The sequence below is a fragment of the Staurois parvus genome, unplaced genomic scaffold (genome assembly GCF_062004578.1).
Source record: "Staurois parvus isolate SC_StPar_1 unplaced genomic scaffold, SC_StPar_1.0 ptg000669l, whole genome shotgun sequence".
Classification (NCBI taxonomy): Eukaryota; Metazoa; Chordata; class Amphibia; order Anura; family Ranidae; genus Staurois; species Staurois parvus.
In genome coordinates, this window is record NW_028318465.1 from 607,811 (window position 1) to 628,412 (window position 20,602).

The 20,602-nt window shown below is 38.7% G+C and overlaps 1 protein-coding gene across 1 annotated transcript in view; it reads left to right on the forward strand.

Annotated features, from left to right (window-relative positions):
• Positions 1 to 20,602, forward strand: part of LOC149447802 (ATP-dependent 6-phosphofructokinase, muscle type) — a 72,238-nt gene that overhangs the window by 30,057 nt on the left and 21,579 nt on the right. Inside the window, exons 6-15 of the mRNA XM_089652035.1 lie at positions 2,080 to 2,269; positions 3,649 to 3,814; positions 7,934 to 7,978; positions 8,168 to 8,276; positions 9,156 to 9,251; positions 9,380 to 9,472; positions 9,809 to 9,934; positions 17,207 to 17,271; positions 18,349 to 18,412; positions 20,217 to 20,363. Coding sequence (XP_089508161.1) covers positions 2,080 to 2,269; positions 3,649 to 3,814; positions 7,934 to 7,978; positions 8,168 to 8,276; positions 9,156 to 9,251; positions 9,380 to 9,472; positions 9,809 to 9,934; positions 17,207 to 17,271; positions 18,349 to 18,412; positions 20,217 to 20,363 — 1,101 coding nt within the window. The remainder of the gene's footprint in view (positions 1 to 2,079; positions 2,270 to 3,648; positions 3,815 to 7,933; positions 7,979 to 8,167; positions 8,277 to 9,155; positions 9,252 to 9,379; positions 9,473 to 9,808; positions 9,935 to 17,206; positions 17,272 to 18,348; positions 18,413 to 20,216; positions 20,364 to 20,602) is intronic.

Here is a 20,602-nt window from a genome sequence, read left to right on the forward strand (position 1 = left end):
TGTTTACCGTTGTCATTGAAAGTGAAAGTAAAAGAAAATCCCAAATTTTGGGTTGTCCCCAGAAAAGTAATGGAGGGGAAATCTTCCAATGGGGACACTAGTTCTAGTGACCTGGCAAGTCCACAAAGAATTCCTTTAATTTGCAGGGATTTCCTCTCACGTCCTGTGTGGCTATGGAACAGGAAGTGAAGGGAAATCTCTGCAATGGGTCACAGATAGAAGAAAAAATTCTGACAAGGGTTACAACCCTCCCTTACTCCAAAATGAAAAAAAAAGTTTTGCTTCTAGTTCTACTTTTAGGTTGCTTTGGGGACAGTGTCATGAAAATTTACTTTTATTACAAGGACTATACAAATTGCAAGGAGATATCAGTTGCCATGCAAGAATGAAGACTTTTCCATAAGTTTAGAGAGCTTTTTTACAGTAAGAGTGGTTAAGACGTGGCATGTTTTACCAGATTAGGTAGTAATGGCAAAGACAATAATTACATTTGAAAAAAGGACTGAATACTGCTAATAAACTAATAATATACTACTATATATACTACTAATAAACTAATAATATATAGTTATAATTACTAAAGGGTCAAGAAAGTACTTCCTATGGGGGTCATGAAGATATGTTTTCCTCTTGTAAGACAAAATTGGCAACATTTGCACTGTTGCTTTCCTCTGAACAACAGCTGCAACAGTTCTGAGAGGTTGACCTTTATGGACACAGGTCTTTTTTCAACTTTCCGAATCGTCAATGTTCGTCCTTCTTTACAAAGTCACCCCATGTAGCTTTGGTGTGGAGAAGGACACATAGGGGTTTATTTACTAAAGCTGGAGAGTCCAAAATCAGACTCCCTTCTGCATAGAAACCAATCAGCTTCTAACCTCAGCTTGTTCAATGAAGCTTTGGCAATGAAACCTGGAAGCTGATTGGTTTCTATGCAGAAGTGAGTCTGATTTTGCACTCTCCAGCTTTAGTAAATAAACCCCATAGTGTTTTCTTCCCTTGGCTACTCGGCATGAATCTATATGCAGAGTTTGCTATTACTTTACAGAATTGATAGGTAACAATTGTAGGTTCCCTGCAAAAAGCAGTTTGGCCACAAAGGTTGGCTAGTGCACTTTATAATGATGCCGTTTGTCAAGCAGGAGGCATCACTTTTTAACTGAATAACCATTCAATAAAGTGTAATTTTATTATGTACATGGAATGCTGTGTACAGTAATGTATGATCAGCTGATCACAAAAAATTAAGAGATTATTTTTTTATTTATTACAGGTACTTATATAGTGCTATCAATTTACACAGCGCTTTATATATACTGTATTTTGAACATTAACATCAAACCCTAACCCTCAAGGGGCGTACAGTCTAAGGTCCCTAACTTACATTTATACATACACATACTAAGGCAAATTTAGACAGGAGCCGATGATCCTACCAGCATGTCTTTGGAGTGTGGAAGCAAATCGGAGTACCTGGAGGAAACACACGCAGGCACAGGGAGAACATGCAAACTCCAGGCAGGTGGTGTTGTGGTTGGGATTAGTACCGATGACCGTAGTACTGCCAGGATGAAGTGCTAACCATTTTAGCCACTGTTAAAAACTGTTCTATTTGTTATCCAATTTGGTAAAACAAGATCTTGAATCCAGATCATATGCTTAGGCACACCATACACATTATCATCTATCTATACCAAACCTATGTAATATGAAGACATATCTAACTATCCAGTAATACCATTTCATTCCATACTTGTTGACAGATCTAAAGGAAAATGTACAGTTAGATTGTAACATATCTGGCAAGCTTTAGAGTTGAGGGTAGCAGAGTAGCTATTGTGACAATGGCTGAGTTGTCCTAAAACCTTTGCAAAGCTTGGAAGATACTTCCATGCTTTCTCCTTCCCATGACCTAAAACATTTGGTAGGCATCATTGCTGGCCATAAACTTGCTTTAAACCTATATAAATTGTGTTAATAGAGGTAAAATAGGATGAAACAGTTGTTTGTCAGGTTTAGAAATGTACATGTGTATTTTGCCTTTTAATGCTGTAATATCAATCTCTTTGTTCTCTGTAGGGTGGCACAGTAATAGGAAGTGCGCGATGCCAAGATTTCCGAGCTCGAGAGGGGCGTCTTAAAGCAGCATGTAACCTTGTGAAGAAAGGAATTACTAACCTGTGTGTCATTGGAGGAGATGGCAGTCTGACAGGAGCAGATACTTTCAGAGCAGAGTGGAGTGGACTACTAGCCGACCTATTGAAAGCAGGTAAAGCTGTGACACTATGTCTAATTTGTGCCAGTCAGTCTACTGCTGAACTGATTCCAAACTAACTCCTTTATCTCTTCTCTACTGCACTACAGATCTGGTTTCAGGGTTTTGTTCTGCAACCACTACTTAAGTTAGTTTTTATATAAACTCCACCCAAAGGAGGGTCTTATTGACCTGAGTCATTTGTATATTCCTGTGCTTACAGTGGTGAGATTTTTCCATGATAGATTGTGTGTTGCCCCTTCCAAAAGGCCATAACAATAGTGTCACTCTCCTGCAGCTAGACCACATACTTTCCTAAAAAGAATTGCAGTCATGGAAAATTTATCACGGTATACATTTCTATATATTCCCAAGTGAAATAAGAGCCTCGTCTGCAACTAATTTTGGCAGCACCCATGCAAAACTTAAATATCAATTTTGAATAGGATTGTACTCTGGTGAAAAATACAAAGAGTGGAAATATAATTGTCTGAAATTTTAACTTGGTAGTGTAACCGTGTAACCCCATTAATATCTGCAGGGCTTTTTTTCTCAGAGAATCAGACAAGGAACTCTCCCTTTCTGAGTCCCCCCTTGTCTCCTCCCCCCTACCCACCTCCGAGCGCCGTTCCTTTATTCCACCCGCTACCCACCTCCCAGTACTACCTTTTTAGAGAATACAGAACCAAGTATCATGTTGTGGTGCTAAGTGATTTGTATGGAATTTGTTAATGATAACAAGAAAAGCAATAAAATTGATCCTCTGCAGCCAGCAACACTAGACCCCCCCCTCCACATAACAGTAGATCCCCCAGCAACAATAGACCACCCGCAACAAAATGACCCAAAGCAGCAACAACAGATCTCCCTGCAGCCCACAACAGACTCCATCTTCAACAGTAGAACCCTTCCAGCAACAATTGATCCTCTAGCAACATAAGATCCACCCCCACTAACAATACATCCCCCAACAGCCGCAATAGACATCCCCAGCAACAATAGGTCCCCCCGCAGCCAGCATTCATAAAAACTGCAGCACACTCCAGCACCCCTTGCCATTACATACGTTCAGTGCTGGAGGTGCTAGAACTGCATTCCCGCTAAACAAAAAGCCCTGAGTATCTGTGAATACTAAGGAAATTGTGTATATATAGTGTCAACCCCACACAGATATAATAACACTATACCACATAAAAAATAAATATTGACATCTGTGTAAGTGAAAGTACCCACGACCCATACAGAAACTGAAATCTGGTATGGGTCCAGATCTTTTGTTGATTTCTGTATTCTTTATGACTTAACCAGAAAGCATTGTAAAGTTGAGTCAATTGAGTTGTATCGATTATCTACATATTAAAAGTATATACAATATATTTTGTATATTATTCTAGGGAGAATATCATCTGATGAGGCCAGCAAGTCTGGCTACCTGAATATCGTCGGTATGGTGGGTTCCATTGACAATGATTTCTGTGGCACAGATATGACTATTGGAACTGATTCCGCTCTTCACAGAATTATGGAGATAGTGGATGCAATTACTACAACAGCACAAAGGTAGCTTGAGCCCTGCATGTATTTCTCCCTGTCTGTAATATATTCTTCTGTTGACGTAAGTCCCTGTAAGGCTGCTTTTCACACTGATCCATTTTTTTTTTCCACTTTTGCAATAAAGAAAGCAGAAGAAAAATGTGTGACCATGTATTGCTATGGAACTTTTCATACTGATCCTTTACGAGTCCGGTGTCCTTTTTTTTTTTTTCTCCCTTAAATCCTGCGTGCTGTATTTTTGATGCAGGTTTTCCATGTCATAGAAAATGTTGAAAACCCCTTTTGCCCCAATCAATATCCTTTTGGACCATTCTCTACTACTGACTCACTGCTCTGGCAGTGTGGAGTGCGTTGCACATGATAATTTCCGCTCTAAAAAAGCAGACATAACACAGTAAATCAGAATCGTCAATTAAGGCTATTGGGCTCATTTAAAGCCAAACAAAACCCATTGACCCTTCTGCAATAAAATACTATTACCTGCACATTTGCAATCCTCTTCAGAACGTACATGGGGCTGCGCATGTAATGCACAGCTCCGTTTACATTTCCGCCACAGCGCCAGTATTCAAGGATAATTGACTCCCCTACGTGCACAGGTGTGACTTCATCCTGCACTGGCCAATAAAGATGGCTGAAAACTGGCACATGGAAGTTAAATTCAAGACATGTAATGAAAGATAGCTGTCAAAGTTGCTTGGGTTCTCAACTGAACTGTCAAGCCATCAGATTCTTGGGGTCAGAAATGATCACATACAGTGGGGCAAAAAAGTATTTAGTCAGCCACCAATTGTGCAAGTTCTGCCACTTAAAAAGATGAGAGAGGCCTGTAATTGGCATCATAGGTAGACCTCAACTATGAGAGACAAAATGAGAAAAAAATCCAGACAATCACATTGGCTGATTTGGAAAGAATTTATTTCAAATTATGGTGAAAAATAAGTATTTGGTCACCTACAAACAAGCAAGATTTCTGGCTCTCACAGACCTGTACCTTCTTCTTTAAGAGGCTCCTCTGTCCTGCACTCATTACCTGTATCAATGGCACCTGTTTGAACTTGTTATCAGTATAAAAGACACCTGTCCACAACCTCAAACAGTCACACTCCAAACTCCACTATGGTGAAGACCAGAGAGCTGTCGAAGGACACCAGAAACAAAATTGTAGACCTGCACCAGGCTGGGAAGACTGAATCTGCAATAGGCAAGCAGCTTGGTGTGAACAAATCAACTGTGGGAGCAATAATTAGAAAATGGAAGACATACAAGACCACTGATAATCTCCCTCGATCTGGGGCTCCACGCAAGATCTCACCCCGTGGGGTCAAAATGATCACAAGAACGGTGAGCAAAAATCCCAGGACCACACGGGGGGGACCTAGTGAATGACCTGCAGAGAGCTGGGACCAACGTAACAAAGGCTACCATCAGTAACACACTACGCCACCAGGGACTCAGATCCTGCAGTGCCAGACGTGTCCCCCTGCTTAAGACAGTACATGTCCGGGCCCGTCTGAAGTTTGCTAAAGAGCATTTGGATGATCCAGAAGAGGATTGGGAGAATGTCATATGGTCAGGTGAAACCAAAATAGAACTGTTTGGTAGAAACACAACTCGTCGTGTTTGGAGGAGAGAGAATGCTGAGTTGCATCCAAAGAACACCATACCTACTGTGAAGCATGGGGGTGGCAACATCATGCTTTGGGGCTGTTTCTCCGCAAAGGGACCAGGACGACTGATCCATGTACCGGACAGAATGAATGGGGCCATGTATCGTGAGATTTTGAGTGCAAACCTCCTTCCATCAGCAAGGGCATTGAAGATGAAACATGGCTGGGTCTTCCAACATGACAATGATCCCAAACATACCGCCTGGGCAACGAAGGAGTGGCTTCGTAAGAAGCATTTCAAGGTCCTGGAGTGTCCTAGCCAGTCTCCAGATCTCCGTGTTGCCCAGCGACAGCCCCAAAACATCACTGCTCTAGAGGAGATCTGCATGGAGGAATGGGCCAACATACCAGCAACAGTGTGTGCCAACCTTGTGAAGACTTACAGGAAACGTTTGACCTCTGTCATTGCCAACAAAGGATATATAACAAAGTATTGAGATGAACTTTTGATATTGACCAAATTCTTATTTTCCACCATAATTTGCAAATAAATTCTTTCCCAATCAGCCAATGTGATTGTCTGGATTTTTTTTCTCATTTTGTCTCTCATAGTTGAGGTCTACCTATGATGCCAATTACAGGCCTCTCTCATCTTTTTAAGTGGAAGAACTTGCACAATTGGTGGCTGACTAAATACTTTTTTGCCCCACTGTACATAAGCAAGGCAACTGCAGATCAAACAGAGGACATATTGGAAGTATCCTTGGCTGGATAGATAGAAGATAGTCTTGGAGATGCCAAATAAAGTGAGAGGAAATTTCCCATCATAGCTGTTTTTATTATATAATGTGAGTATCTGATTTATGGTGGAGCAAACACTTTGGGAACTCTGTGATTAACTCACACCATTAGTAGTTATGGGAGGATTCATCTATATGTTTTATATTATGGGGGTCAGTTCATATACTGTATATAAACACACATACATATATAAATTAATATAATATTGTTGTTGTATAGTCATATAACTTTGTATTGTTCTTATATATTTATCACACTCATGTATGTGAAGTACTGATTATTTTACATTTCTGAGCATACAAGCCTCAATAGTGAAACCCCTACTGCTAGTTTTCTTTAAGATGTACTAGGTAATTCTATCTTGCCATATCATCCTATCTCATAGTTTTGAAAAATTATTTTTAAACAAATTTGGTCATTTTCAATTATATCGCTTCTTTTACTTGTATGAGGTTAACAGGACATGCTGTCTCTGCCTGCTGGAAATCCTCAAATCTGACATAATGTTCCAAATTAATTGGAATATTTCTACGGCAATGAATGTGACTTTCCCCAAACACTCACTTGGGGGGGGGGGTGATTCAATCACTGTTGTTTAAATTACATGGACCTGGAAGATTTGTCTGCAGTGAATGTTTAGCCAATGTCATATTCACTTTTGTATAAATATGTCCGAACCTGTCAAGTGTGACTTGTATTATTAGGAAAGGGAAACCTTTGTAAGTCACATGGTTTGCTGGCAATGAACAGAAGATACGCTCTCAAAAATGATTTTTTTAATGTAAATATGTTGGTGTAAAAAAAAATTACAAATGAAGGAATACTTTTAGTAATTACTAAATGTATGATTGAAAATGTATTCATAGGTAGAGTTTCACTTCAAAGTGTAATAGAACCTTCAGCTGTATGTACATAGCTTTTTTTCCAGAGAACTTGGAGAGCAAGCAAACCTGGAATTCTCTGTTATACAGATATGGACTTCAGCTAAGAAGTCGGTATTTTGGTCCACTGTCTTCTATTATGGGTCTACCACTATAATGGGCAACCTCTCTGCCTAACAATGACATACTTTGGCTAAAGTACCAGCTTCCTTTGAAGCCAGTAACTGCATAGTAAAAGGCCACCAGGACTCTAGAAAAAAGGCAAAACTATTTGTAGGGGCTTGCTATTGTATGCAAGTGGTGTATTACTAACTTTCACTACAGGTTTGCTTTGAGTCAAGTTAATGTGTACATTTTCAATCAAGGAATAGTGTTCAGTTTCCATAAGTCAGTGAGACCGTATGCTTTCTGCAAGAGTAACTATAGAGTACAATAATCAGAACTTGCATTGTGCTTCTCTCTGGTCTTTCTGCCGCTTTCCTGGTTTTTGCAGTCATGATTAGAGATGAGTGAAATTGTGAAGATCCATTCCGCCTGTAGTTATATGATACACCCTGTAATCTAGGCTGTAGGTTTGGAGTAAGGGAGTCAACTAATACATTTACGTTTGTGAAAACGTATTACCTGTAAGTTGTTCTGATTTCGGTGCTTTTTGAATTCACTCAGTCCAGGGACATCAGTTCTAGTCATATAATCGCCCTGCAAATACCATGACAGATAGCTATACTAATATGGCTACACCAGCTTTAGGTAGCAATGTCAAATAAAAACTGTGTTTGCCTTTGCGTTTAAATCACAAAGAGAACTAAATCCCATAAAATGTTCCTTTTCAGTCACCAAAGGACCTTTGTTCTTGAAGTCATGGGTCGCCACTGTGGGTAAGTTCTTCTATTCACAAGTACTGTTAATGGCCATATACAATAGTTTGCATACAGTAAGTTGAATGTGAATTATATTAAACATATTGGTATGTGTATATATAGACATACACACGCTATATACTGTATATTTACATAGATATATTGTACAGTATATTCTAACCGTGTACCACTTTCTTCAAAACATAGATACTTGGCTCTAGTAACAGCTCTGGCTTGTGGAGCAGATTGGGTTTTTATTCCAGAGTCTCCGCCAGAAGAAAACTGGGAAGAACATCTCTGCAGAAGATTAAGTGAGGTATTTCTAGTTTTCTTTGCTTTGATTGTACTGGGTATCTTGACATATTACTTTAAGGCTTCAATTCATCCTGGTATATGCACTGACCATTTTCTCAGGCTTTTGCATAGAATCAAAACAGACTGCAGTGGCTGTGGGCAGGTCAATATAGCTGATTGTCCAAAGTATGGGATCAGGGGAAGTATGCCTGATGATGGGATGGGGAAATTTGTAAGGCCGCATTATAACAATTTTAAATTAAGATCCAGGCAGATCAAATCTACATGTAAAGTAAATTTTATGTATCATACAAAACTTTTTTGTAGTATTAAACAGTGCCGAGAGGGATTTGAAACTCTCTGTGCTATCTATTTGCCTCCTGAAAAGACTTTGCGACATTTCTGGTTTCAATAATACCCTGTTGCATGGAAAATGATAGGTTGGAAGAGAGCAGAAATCTTTCCAACAGGGTCATTTCAGAAGTTTCGCCTCCTTTCCTACCTAAGGAGATTCCCTTACCTTCATTTCCGGTTCATATGACAGGCAGTGAGGGCATGAGGAAAATCTCTATAATGGGGACACAACATTAAAAACCTGACAAAGTATTTTTTCCCTGTCAAAAGAATTATAAGAAAATGCCCATAGATGGGCTTTGAAAGCCCTTGTTATTTTTATAGCGACGTTAGATGGGTAAGAAGTTGTTAAAATGTAAGGATTCTTTAGAATAAGATTTTTATAAAGTGACTATTACTTTTTTTTTATAACTTAACTGTATTGAAAAAGGACACCTTGATTTGTTATGTGCATTTCCAACAAATATTTATAAACTCACAAATTTCAGAGATTTTTTTCACCATGCACTTTCCTGGTAAAGGAGCTAACATCATTGTTCTTTTTCAGACTAGAGGTCGTGGATCAAGGTTAAACATTATAATCGTTGCTGAAGGAGCTATTGACCTGAATGGTAAACCTATTACATCAGAAGATGTTAAAAGCGTACGTACTATACTCAAATGCATTTAACATTTTATTTACTGTATGATAAGCATGAAGATTTAATACAAGTGGCATACAGCAAAATATAAATTAATTAAATCTAACCAATAATGTCAATTGTTTAACAGCTAGTTGTAAAACGCCTTGGGTATGACACAAGAGTCACCGTTCTTGGACACGTTCAGCGTGGTGGAACTCCTTCAGCTTTTGACAGAATTCTGGTAAGAGTGGGCTTTTTTGCAGTCTGTTACTGAAGACCAATCTAATGTTTCTGTACACTATACTTCATCTAAAAAAAACAGTCTACATTTGATGTGTTGCCATTGGAGCACTCTGTGCCTGCAGTTATACTGCAAAGATAGACCGCTATGTGAACTGATTCCTCACAACATTCCTTATTGGCTGTATAAGAAGTTTAAAATGTTCATACCAATGATTAAAACAAGTAGTAAATAATACTTGCATGTTGACTACTTCTCAGAAATCTGGAGTTATTGTTTTATTCTTGTTGAAAGGTTTTCATGGTGTTTCATTGAGGTGATTGTTGCATTTTCTAGGGAAGTCGAATGGGTGTTGAAGCTGTCATGGCTTTGCTGGAAGGTACACCAGACACACCTGCTTGTGTGGTCAGCCTGTCTGGAAATCAAGCAGTCAGACTGCCACTAATGGAGTGTGTGCAAGTGGTAAGTTCATTCTGCTCCGTTCTGAATATTTAATAACTCTCATGTGTTCTATTTCCTTTTACATGCATGTATATTATATATTTAAGAAGAAGTAAAATTGCGCAGGGAGGCACAGTAGTCTACTATTAATCTTCCTATGATATGTATTTGGGACATATACCCTTCCCTCCCCTGTATAACGTGTATAAGTGTAACATGTATATGGAAATTGAGGATTTAATTTACAATGCTGCTTGTTTGATTTCCTTTTATATGTGGGTTGGGCTAGAGGCATTGTTCAAGGGAGGCTATAGAACCAGGGATATTAACACCGCCCATAAATAATCACATTGGCGTCATTGTAAGTTGCATTGGTACAGAGATAAATGTGAATGGTTCAGTGTCCTCTGTAAAGCTCTATGGAATGGTAGTACTCATTGTCAATAAATACAATAAACATGTCTGAACAGTTTAAAATGCAGTTTAAAAATGATCATTTTGTTTCACTTTATGCCTCTTTTTTTTTTCATCCAGTGGTTGTCAAGCAGCTAGAGCTCTTTATAGATTTGCCATTCGTGCCTTCGGCTTTTGCACCCGCCAGGGTGCAGGCATTTTATTGCAGGCATGTGTTATCTGACAATGGTTACAAATCCGTTAGCATGTCTAGGTGCAAGAAGGCTCCGTTATAGTTCTAGAATCTCTCTTGCCACCAATTGCAGATGTCACGTGGACATGATCTGGACAGTGCTGAATGCACTAATACATATAACTGTTCATGTACGTTGATATAGCTTCATATATATATGTATAATACAGTGGATATAAAAAGTATACACACCCCTATTAAAATGTCATGTTTCTGTGAAGTAAAAAAATGAGACAAAGATAAATCATTTCAGAACTTTTTCCACCTTTAATGAAACCTATAAACTTGAACAACAAACTGAAATCTTTTAGGTGGAGGGAAGTAAAAATAAAAAACTGAAATAATATGGTTGCATAAGTGTACACACCCTTAAACTAATACTTTGTTGAAGCATCTTTTGATTTGATTCCAGCACTCAGTCTTTTTGGGTATGAGTCTATCAGCATGGCACATCTTGACTTGCCAATATTTGCCCACTCTTCCTTGCAAAAACACTCCAAATCTGTCAGATTGCCAGGGCATCTCCTGTGCACAGCCCTCTTCAGATCACCCCCCAGATTTTCCATCAGATTCAGGTCTGGGCTCTGGCTGGGCCATTCCAAAACTTTAATCTTCTTCTGATGAAGCCATTCCTTTGTTGATTTGAATGTATGCTTTGGGTTGTTGTCATGCTGAAAGATGAAGTTCCTCTTCATGTTCAGCTTTCTAGCAGAAGCCTGAAGGTTTTGTGCCAATATTGACTGGTATTTGTAACTGTTCATAATTCCCTCTACCTTGACTAATTCCCCCAATTCCAGCTGAAGAAAAACAGCCCCAAAGCATGATGCTGCCACCATCATGCTGTACTGTGAGTATGGTGTTCTTTTGGTGATGTGCAGTGTTGTATTTGCGCCAAACATATCTTTTGGAATTATGGCCAAATAGTTCAACCTTGGTTTCATCAGACCAGAACACATTTTCCCACAGGCTTTTGGGAGACTTCAGATGTGTTTTTGAAAAATGTATCCAGGCTTGGATTTTTTTCTTCATAAAAAAAGGCTTCTGTCTTGCCAATCTACCCTATAGTCCAGACATATGAAGAATACGGGAGATTGTTGTCATATGTACCACCCAATCAGTACTTGCCAGATATTCCTGCAACTCCTTTAACCGGTTCCCGCCCGTCCAATAGCACAAAGGTTGCCCGGCAAAACACCTCATCCCTCCGGGTGGACGCCATATGGCGTCCTTTCAGGCATGTGCAGTGCACCTGCCCGCAGGGCCACTCTGTGGCGCGATCTGTCACCGGCCATGTACCTCGGACACAGCCGATGACAGATCTGTGTACCGGCCACGTTTCCAGTACCGTGTGACCTGCTGTGACCAATCACAGCAGGTCACATGACAGTTGTATATAATAGATGGCTTCCTTTCATGCCATCCATTGTATACTAGTGTGTCTAGCTGTGAATGGTCACAGCGATCACATGCACAAGCTGGGCCAATCACAGCCCAGCTGTGTCATGTGATTAGCCGTGGCCAAATCACAGCTAAGCACAGAAAAAAAACCCTGAATGAATCGATGTCATTCAGGTAAATGCTTGCTTATAGCAAAGTAATTCTTTGCTATAAGCAAATTGTGTAAAAAAAAAAAAAAAAAAAATACTGATCACTTCCCCAAAGTAGTACAATATTACTATGGTAACATTATACTACTCTGGTCATAGTGAAATATGAAAAAAAATCTTAAAAAAAGAGAAAAAAAATTTATAAAATTTTAAAACTAATAAAAAAAAAAATAAAAAAAAGTATAATTTTTTTCATATTGTCCCCAGTCAGTGTCCCTGATCACCGCCATGACAGTTATATGGTGATGCTGTACTGCACTGGTGACAGTATGTAAAAAAAAATAGTGAAAATAATTTTTTTCATTTTTTCATTTTCTGAAACATTATGACAAAAAAATTACAACTTCAAAAAACTCGCCATGCCTCTTATGAAATACGTTGGACTGTCTACTTTGCAAAAAGGGGCCATTTGGGGGATATCTGTACTGTTCTGACATTTGTGGACCTCAAGAAATTAGATTGGCTGTCAGTACTTCAGGATTGATCAATATTCAGATATATACCATAGTTTGGGAACTCTATAACTTTCCTACAAACTAAATAATGCATCCTAATTTGGGTTATTTTCACCAAAGACATGTAGTAGAATACATCTTGGCCTAAATTTATGAAGAACAATTATTTATTTGCAAACTTTTATAACAGAAACAAAGAAAAACGTGTTTTTTTCCCAGCATTTTCAGTCTTTTTTTGTTAATTTAGCAAAAAATAAAAACCCCAGTGTTGATTAAATACCACCAAAAGAAAGCTCTAGTTGTGTGAAGAAAATGATAACATTTTAGTTTGGATACAGTGTTGTATGACCGTGCAATTGTCATTCAAAGTGTGAGAGCGCTGAAACCTGAAAAATGGCCTGGGCAAGAAGGGGGTAAAAGTGCCCTGTATGGAAGAGGTTAATGTTGCTGTAGCCTCCCAGACTATTTTTCTTCTCGTATTTTCATCAATTTTGGAGGGACGTCCAGTTCTTGGTAATGTCACTGTTGATATTTTCTCCACTTGATGACTGTCTTCACTGTGTTCCATGGTGTATCTAATGCCTTGGAAATTCTTTTGTACCCTTCTCCTGACTGACACCTTTTAACAATGAGGTCCCTCTGATGTTTTGGAAACTCTGCGGACCATGGCTTTTGCTGTAGGATGCAAAGAAAATGTCAGGAAAGACCTACTAGAACAGCTGAATATTATTTGGGGTTAATCAGAGGCTTACATGATGGGGTTAAATTATGACAGGTGTGTACTGACTCCTATTTAACATGATTTTGAATGTGATTGCTTAATTCTGAACACAGCTACATCCCCAGTTATAAGAGGGTGTGCACACTTATGCAGCCACATTATTTTAGTTTTTTATGTTTACTCCCCCCGCCCCTAAAAGATTTCAATTTGTTTTTCAATTCAGTTGTACAGTTTATAGGTCACATTAAAGATGGAAAAAGTTCTGAAATTATTTATCTTTGTCTCATTTTTTTACATCAGAGAAACCTGATATTATAACAGGGGTGTGTAGACTTTTTATATCCACTGTATATAATTTTTTTTTTAAATCCTGTATCGCAAATGAGTAAAAAAAGGATGGAAATGCAGGATGTGTAAATTATGCAACTCTTGGATAATAATTTTTCTTTTTATAGGTATTTTTATTTTATATTTCTTTATGGTCATTTATGATTAGTATTGTGCTAGTGTGTTTGTTTAGCAATAATTTTTTTTCTATATTCAAGAGGTGTATGGTTATGGATAAGAATCTGTGTGTGTGTGTGTATATATATATGTATGCTGAGTATCTGGTTCTCTTGTATTCACAAATGCTGAGATTGTGTGATTTCATTAAGCAGCATTCCTAGCCTGGAGGAAGGATGTGCTGGCCAAAAGCTTGTTTGATGATGGAACACTAAATGTGATTCTATATTTGTTGTAAATATTATTCACTAAATTAAAGAAGAAAAAGAACTGGAGTGCTGCAGTCTTGAGCTCACTACTTTACATTGTTGCATTTAAAAATGTTGGACTATGGGGTTGGTACTACTGCTTGAAGAATTCCATCTGTGCTGTTCAACAAGCTTTGAAAATAGATTTTATGTGTGTGTGTGTGTATGTATGTGTATATATATATATATATATATATATATATAATTTTTTCATGTGACACTATGCAACAATGTAAAGTAGTGAGTGTACAGCTTGTATAACAGTGTAAATTTGCTGTCCCCTCAAAGTAACTCAACACACAGCCATTAATGTCTAAACCGCTGGCAACAAAAGTGAGTACACCCCTAAGTGAAAATGTCCAAATTGGGCCCAAAGTGTCAATATTTTGTGTGGACACTATTATTTTCCAGCACTGCCTTAACCCTCTTGGGCATGGAGTTCACCAAAGCTTTACAGATTGCCACTGGAGTCCTCTTCCACTCCTCCATGATGACATCACAGAGCTGGTGGATGTTAGAGACCTTGCACTCCTCCACCTTCCATTTGAGGATGCCCCACAGATGCTCAATAGGGTTTAGGTCTGTAGACATGCTTGTCCAGTCCTTCACCTTTACCCTCAGCTTCTTTAGCAAGGCAGTGGTCGTCTTGGAGGTGCGTTTGGAGTCGTTATCATGTTGGAATACTGCCCTGCGGCCCAGTCTCCGAAGGGAGGAGATCATGCTCTGCTACAGAAAGGTAGCTCTCCAGTGCCGCAGCACTCATGCAGCCCCAGACCATGACACTCCCACCACCATGCTTGACTGTAGGCAAGAAACACTTGTCTTTGTACTCCTCACCTGGTTGCCACCATACATGCTTGACACCATCTGAACCAAATCAGTTTATCTTGGTCTCATCAGACAACAGGACATGGTTCCAGTAATCCAGGTCCTTAGTCTGCTTGTCTTCAGCAAACTGTTTGCAGGTTTTCTTGTGCATCATCTTTAGAGGAGGCTTCCTTCTGAGACGACAGCCATGCAGACCAGTTTGATGCAGTGTGTAGCGTATGGTCTGAGCACTGACAGGCTGACCCCCCCACCCCTTCAACCTTTGTAGCAATGCTGGCAGCACTCCTACATCTATTTTCCAAAGACAACCTCTGGATATGATGCTGAGCACGTGCACTCAACTTCTTTGGTCGACCATGGCGAGGCCTGTTCTGAGTGGAACCTGTCCTGTTAAACCGCTGTATTGTCTTGGCCACCATGCTCCATGGTCAACTGTTAGTGGTATTATAACAAAGTGGAAGCAACTGAGAACAGCAGCAACTCAGCCACGAAGTGGTAGACCACGTAAAATGACAGAGAGGGGTCACTGCATGCTGAAGCACAAAGTGTGCAGAACTGTCTGCGGAGTCAATATCTAAAGATCTCCAAACTTTGTATGACCTTTAGATTAGCACAACAGTGTATAGAGCTCTTCATTTCCATGGCCAGGCAGCTGCATCCAAGCCTGATATCACACCAAGTACAATGCATATCATAAATTTGGTATTATTTAAACACAACATGGTTTAAACTCAAATATTAAAGTTTATGCGTAGCCAAAATATTTCTTTTCCATTTTGGATAGAATATGGATTGGTTAAAACCCTTGTCTGTTTTATTTTTTTGCTGCCTATGTCTCATTGGTGCAATTTCCTTTTACTTTCTATGCTAGAGACACAGCAGGAAACTAAAAATAATCTCTATAACATTAGGGCAATCCTCTCTAAAACAGTTTTAACCAGAATGGATGTCCCCAATAGAGGGTTTCTTTTCACATTCTGTTCTAGTAACATTTTATAAAATTTTTGAGCTTTCATCCCCTTCTGTCGTCAGTGGTCAACAGGACACATAAAGAAGGGGGAATCTTCCAAGTGGAATCACAGACATCAATAAAAACCTGATTGGGGTTCTATCCATTTCCTGCTCTATCCCAAACTAAAAATTAAATGTGCCTATACATACATTAATAAAGTGTCCAAACACAAGCAGATACAGTGTATCCACTGGCCTGAACTTGGCCAGTCAACTCGATAATTAGGAGGTGCCCTAGGAGGCACTCTGCACATACTCAGTTTAGTGTGTATTGCTAGAGAGTTTTTTTTGGGGGGGTGTATGAGATCAGCAGAGGGTCAATCAGAATTGTCCAGAGGGTCAGGGGTCATGCAGCCTCATGGGACTGTCAATGGAGAATGAAAACTCCTCCTTCAGGCTTTAACCAATGCTCAGCTGGACACTGATAAAAGTCACAAGACTGCTATATGCTGCTAATGAGAAAAGGTATTTAGCAGGTTATATTTACTAAAATCATTACATTTGCATTTTCTGTGTACTGTGGGAGACTAGATATAGTGAGTACAGGGTCCTGAGTTTAGTAACACTTTAAATAAATTTCATTACATTTTCATTTTCTGTGTATTGTGGGAGATTATATATAGTGAGTACAGGGTCCTGAGTTTAGTAACACTTTAAATAAATTTCATTACATTTTAATTTTCTATGTACTGTGGGAGATTAGATATAGTGAGTACAGGGTTCTGAGTTTAGTAACACTTTAAATAAATTTCAATACATTTTCATTTTCTGTGTACTGTGGGAGACTAGATATAGTGAGTACAGGGTCCTGAGTTTAGCAACACTTTAAATAATTTTGACCGTGTTTTTCTGCCTCCGTGTAACTTCCTCTGTGAGCTCCTAAACTGATATTTTTCCCTTCAACCTCTAACAGTAGGTTGGATCACAACAGCAAAAAAAAAAAGAAGGAATTTGGAGAAGGCTGAGAGCAATAAAAGATGTTTTTGAATTAAGAATACATACAGTACTTGAATAGATTTTCTTTTTTCAAGAGTTTAGGGTCGCTTTATGCATACTAGTATTCAGATTGCACTGGACATAATAAATGTAGTTATACAGAAGTCACATTTACTGAAAGGTTTCTACCCAAATGAAGATTAGCTTGGCCCTTGTTTGTGAGCGGGAAGCTTACTAGTAGAGTAGGTCTCACAAAGGCTACATATAAGTACCTTTATTTACAGCAATGTATGCATGACTTATTGTAACAATCAATTATTCATCTTTTTTTTTACAGACCAAGGATGTGACAACGGCCATGGGTAATAAAAAATTCAATGAAGCTGTTAAATTAAGAGGAAGGTAAATGCATTACAAAAAACAACCCCAGATCACTAATCCTTGTCCATTTACGTTTTCGTTTGGTACAGTTACTTCACATATGTTTTGTTTTTTACTTTAATACCTGGACAGATTGCAGGAGAGAGTTACATAGGATGGGAGAGATTTGGAGAAGTCCTGGAAATGAGCATTAGAAGAAGTGACAAGGGCGTTTGGGAGGAGCTAAGAGAACAGTTTGGCTAGCATTTTGAGATGAGGTTGGAGGATTTAGCTGGGGACAGAGTTGTGGATGGATTTTGGTAATATTTTGAATTTATTTGTTGGGCTAGCAGAAGCCAATGGGGGATTGGCAGAGAAGAGTGGTAGCCACTGAACGGCGGGTAATGCTAATGGGTCTAGACACATGTATATCCCTATGAGGCTGGTTCACATATACTGTATGCATTGTAGCTAATTGCTTTTGTTTTTAAAAAAGACTTTTCTGCATTTTTATAGTGAAAATGTGAAATCATTTGTTCATTTCTACATTATTTCTAGCCTAGTGTTATTTATCTCCGCAACCTTGAAGTTTGTAAGCTCACTTTGTGAAGATCCCACACGTTTACTTCCTTGAATTCTATGACACGTATTCACTATGCCCTATGAGTAGGCACTGCTGTGTCGCACATTTTATAGAACCTGCCTTCTGAACTACAGAGGTTAAGGGAGGATGAGTACAGGAATCACTGCTTGCAGGCAGCAAGGTACCTTGGAATATGTAGTCCATAGAAATAGAAAGTAAACAGCAGAGGAGAAGCTGCAAAGCATGCAGGGAATCCAGAAAGTTGTGGAAAGAAGTGGCCAGCAGACAGGCAGCAATCACAACATGAAAGGAGATTTTTAAAGTACGCTTATATTGGATTGTAAAATATCACTGTTGTGTGCATTGTTATTCTAATGCTGATATTGGAAAAAAAATATTTTTTGCCGTGACCATAGACCACCTTTAAAAGAGATGCACATGAGATTCAGAAGCAAATTAAACACTATCCTCATGTACAGCAGACTTTGTGTTTTTAAGAGACAAGGACCTGCCTATTAAACTGACTTTTTTCACAGGAGTTTTGAAAACAACTGGAATGTCTATAGGACACTGGCTCACATAAGGCCCCCTTCCACAAAGGTGAGAAATCTACATTTATTTGTTCAATTGGTTAAAAAGTAGAAAATGTGCACAGCGGTTGTTAGGCAGAGATTTAATTCTATAGAATAATGTACACTCTTTGCTTCACTTCAGACAAGACTCTACATTTTGAAACATGTGATGAACTATCTTTGATTAAACAGTTAGTATTACCAAAAGGTTCCATATTGTTATTTTGGTGTTTACATTAGTATTAACCTGGTGTAGTAATTATGGTTTTTAAGTAACACTGTGGCGTTTTTAACTGTGCATATAAGGATAGTTGCATTGAACATTGCATGGAAAATAGGAGTGTGGTCAGCCAGGGGCGGACTGACCATTCGAACACTTGGGCACTGCCCGAGGGCCTGGGGTCAGTAGGGGGCCCCATGAGATGCCCCTAGTACCTTTCATTGGCTTTTTCACAGGCTTTTTTGAGTGTGGGTGAGGACACAAGGGCCCCATGATCCCCTATTGTCAGTCCGCCCCTGTGTTGAGCTAATAAAAATCTCCGAAAGAGTGTATTGAGATAATGAAAATCTTCTTATCCTTATTATTACACACAGCATTTAGGGATCTCTTCAGTTCTTGTGGAGTGTAACTGTGACATGTTTGAAACTTTGAATACTGATTCAGGATTGACAACGATTGAGACTCATTAATCCCTTTAAGGGTATTGCATGTGTTTGTGACCAGTCAACCCAAAAATTTTAGTTTAGAGATAGAGCCTAGAGCTTTATAGGTAGAGCCTGAAGGCCTGGGTAATGCCCAGTACACACTATAAGAAAATCGGACGAACGATCATCCGATTATCATCGATTGTACGCAGCTGGTCGAAAGTGATGTGCTTTTACGCATGAGAAAAATATTGTACGGTAAAGGCATTGTGTAGGAATGTCATAGCTTGTGTATTTTGTTCATCTAACTAGATGGTTATGGTTATTTTTGTAACATGGTATATAGTGAATAATAAAATTTATTGTTGAAAATATATAATTTTTATTTGTGGTTTTATTTTTACAACAACATACAGACATACACATTCACTGTGATGCAGTGGCATATGTAATGTTTGTTTTTTGGGGGTGGGTTGAAGACAACTGTTTACTGACATTAATGGCTGTAATGCTTACAAATATTCCGTGGTGTTTATTTTCTTCAGGTTCTTCTGGGTCATAAGCAGCTTCCGATTATGCGTGGTCTTTCGTACCCAATTCTTTTCGTACGAAAACAGTACACATTAAACAAAAATCGTTTGTTCTGTTCCCAAACTACAAAAATTTTGATGTTTGCACCATCGTTAATTTTCATTTGTAAAATCAAATCGGCTGTCAAAAATGATGTACACACCATCAGAAAATTGCTCGATTGCTTGTCGGACGAATACGTTCGTCTGATTTTCTTATAGTGTATACGGGGCATTAGACTCTGGTGTCTTAGGTCTCAGTATAAAAAGCTAGTCTTCATATGTCCCTTATATGTTACTCAAATAATAATATTTTCCTGCCATAAAACTTTAATTTTGTTACTGTTCACTTGGGAGTTTTGGTGTTTCTGCCTACATTTGTGCGCTTCAGGTCCATCTTTTGTTTTCTCCATCATATAAAATAAATGTAAAAATCCAACGTAAACACTAAGAGTTATACAAAAATGGTAAGAGATCTCCAGTATGTACAAAAAACATTGAAATCTGGACTGAAACATTAACATTTTTTCAGGTTTATAATATGCACACATTCGTGTGCATATTAAGAGAGAAGTAATGTCAGTTGTGCTGTTGCAGTGACTTATCTTTTACTTGCAGAGTGGTTATAACTTGGCTATTTTGAATATTGGTGCCCCTGCTGCTGGCATGAACGCTGCAGTGAGATCCACTGTCAGAATCGGCATTATCCAAGGCCACAGGATGTTTGCTGTGCATGATGGATTTGAGGGCCTTGCCAAAGGACAGGTACTTACCTTTATTTCTTGCATAAAGAGAATACTACATTAGTGAGAGTATGAACCAAAGTCATTGTATTAATGTGGTTTTCTAGGTCTGATAGATGCTGATACTAAAACAACATCCTTATCATTCCTTGTATTGCAGTGCACAAAATTATTGATAAATATATAATGTACCACAAGGTTTTTTATTCGGAGTGCATACAGGTCATGTTTTTATAATAAACAACAAAAAAAAGACCTGTG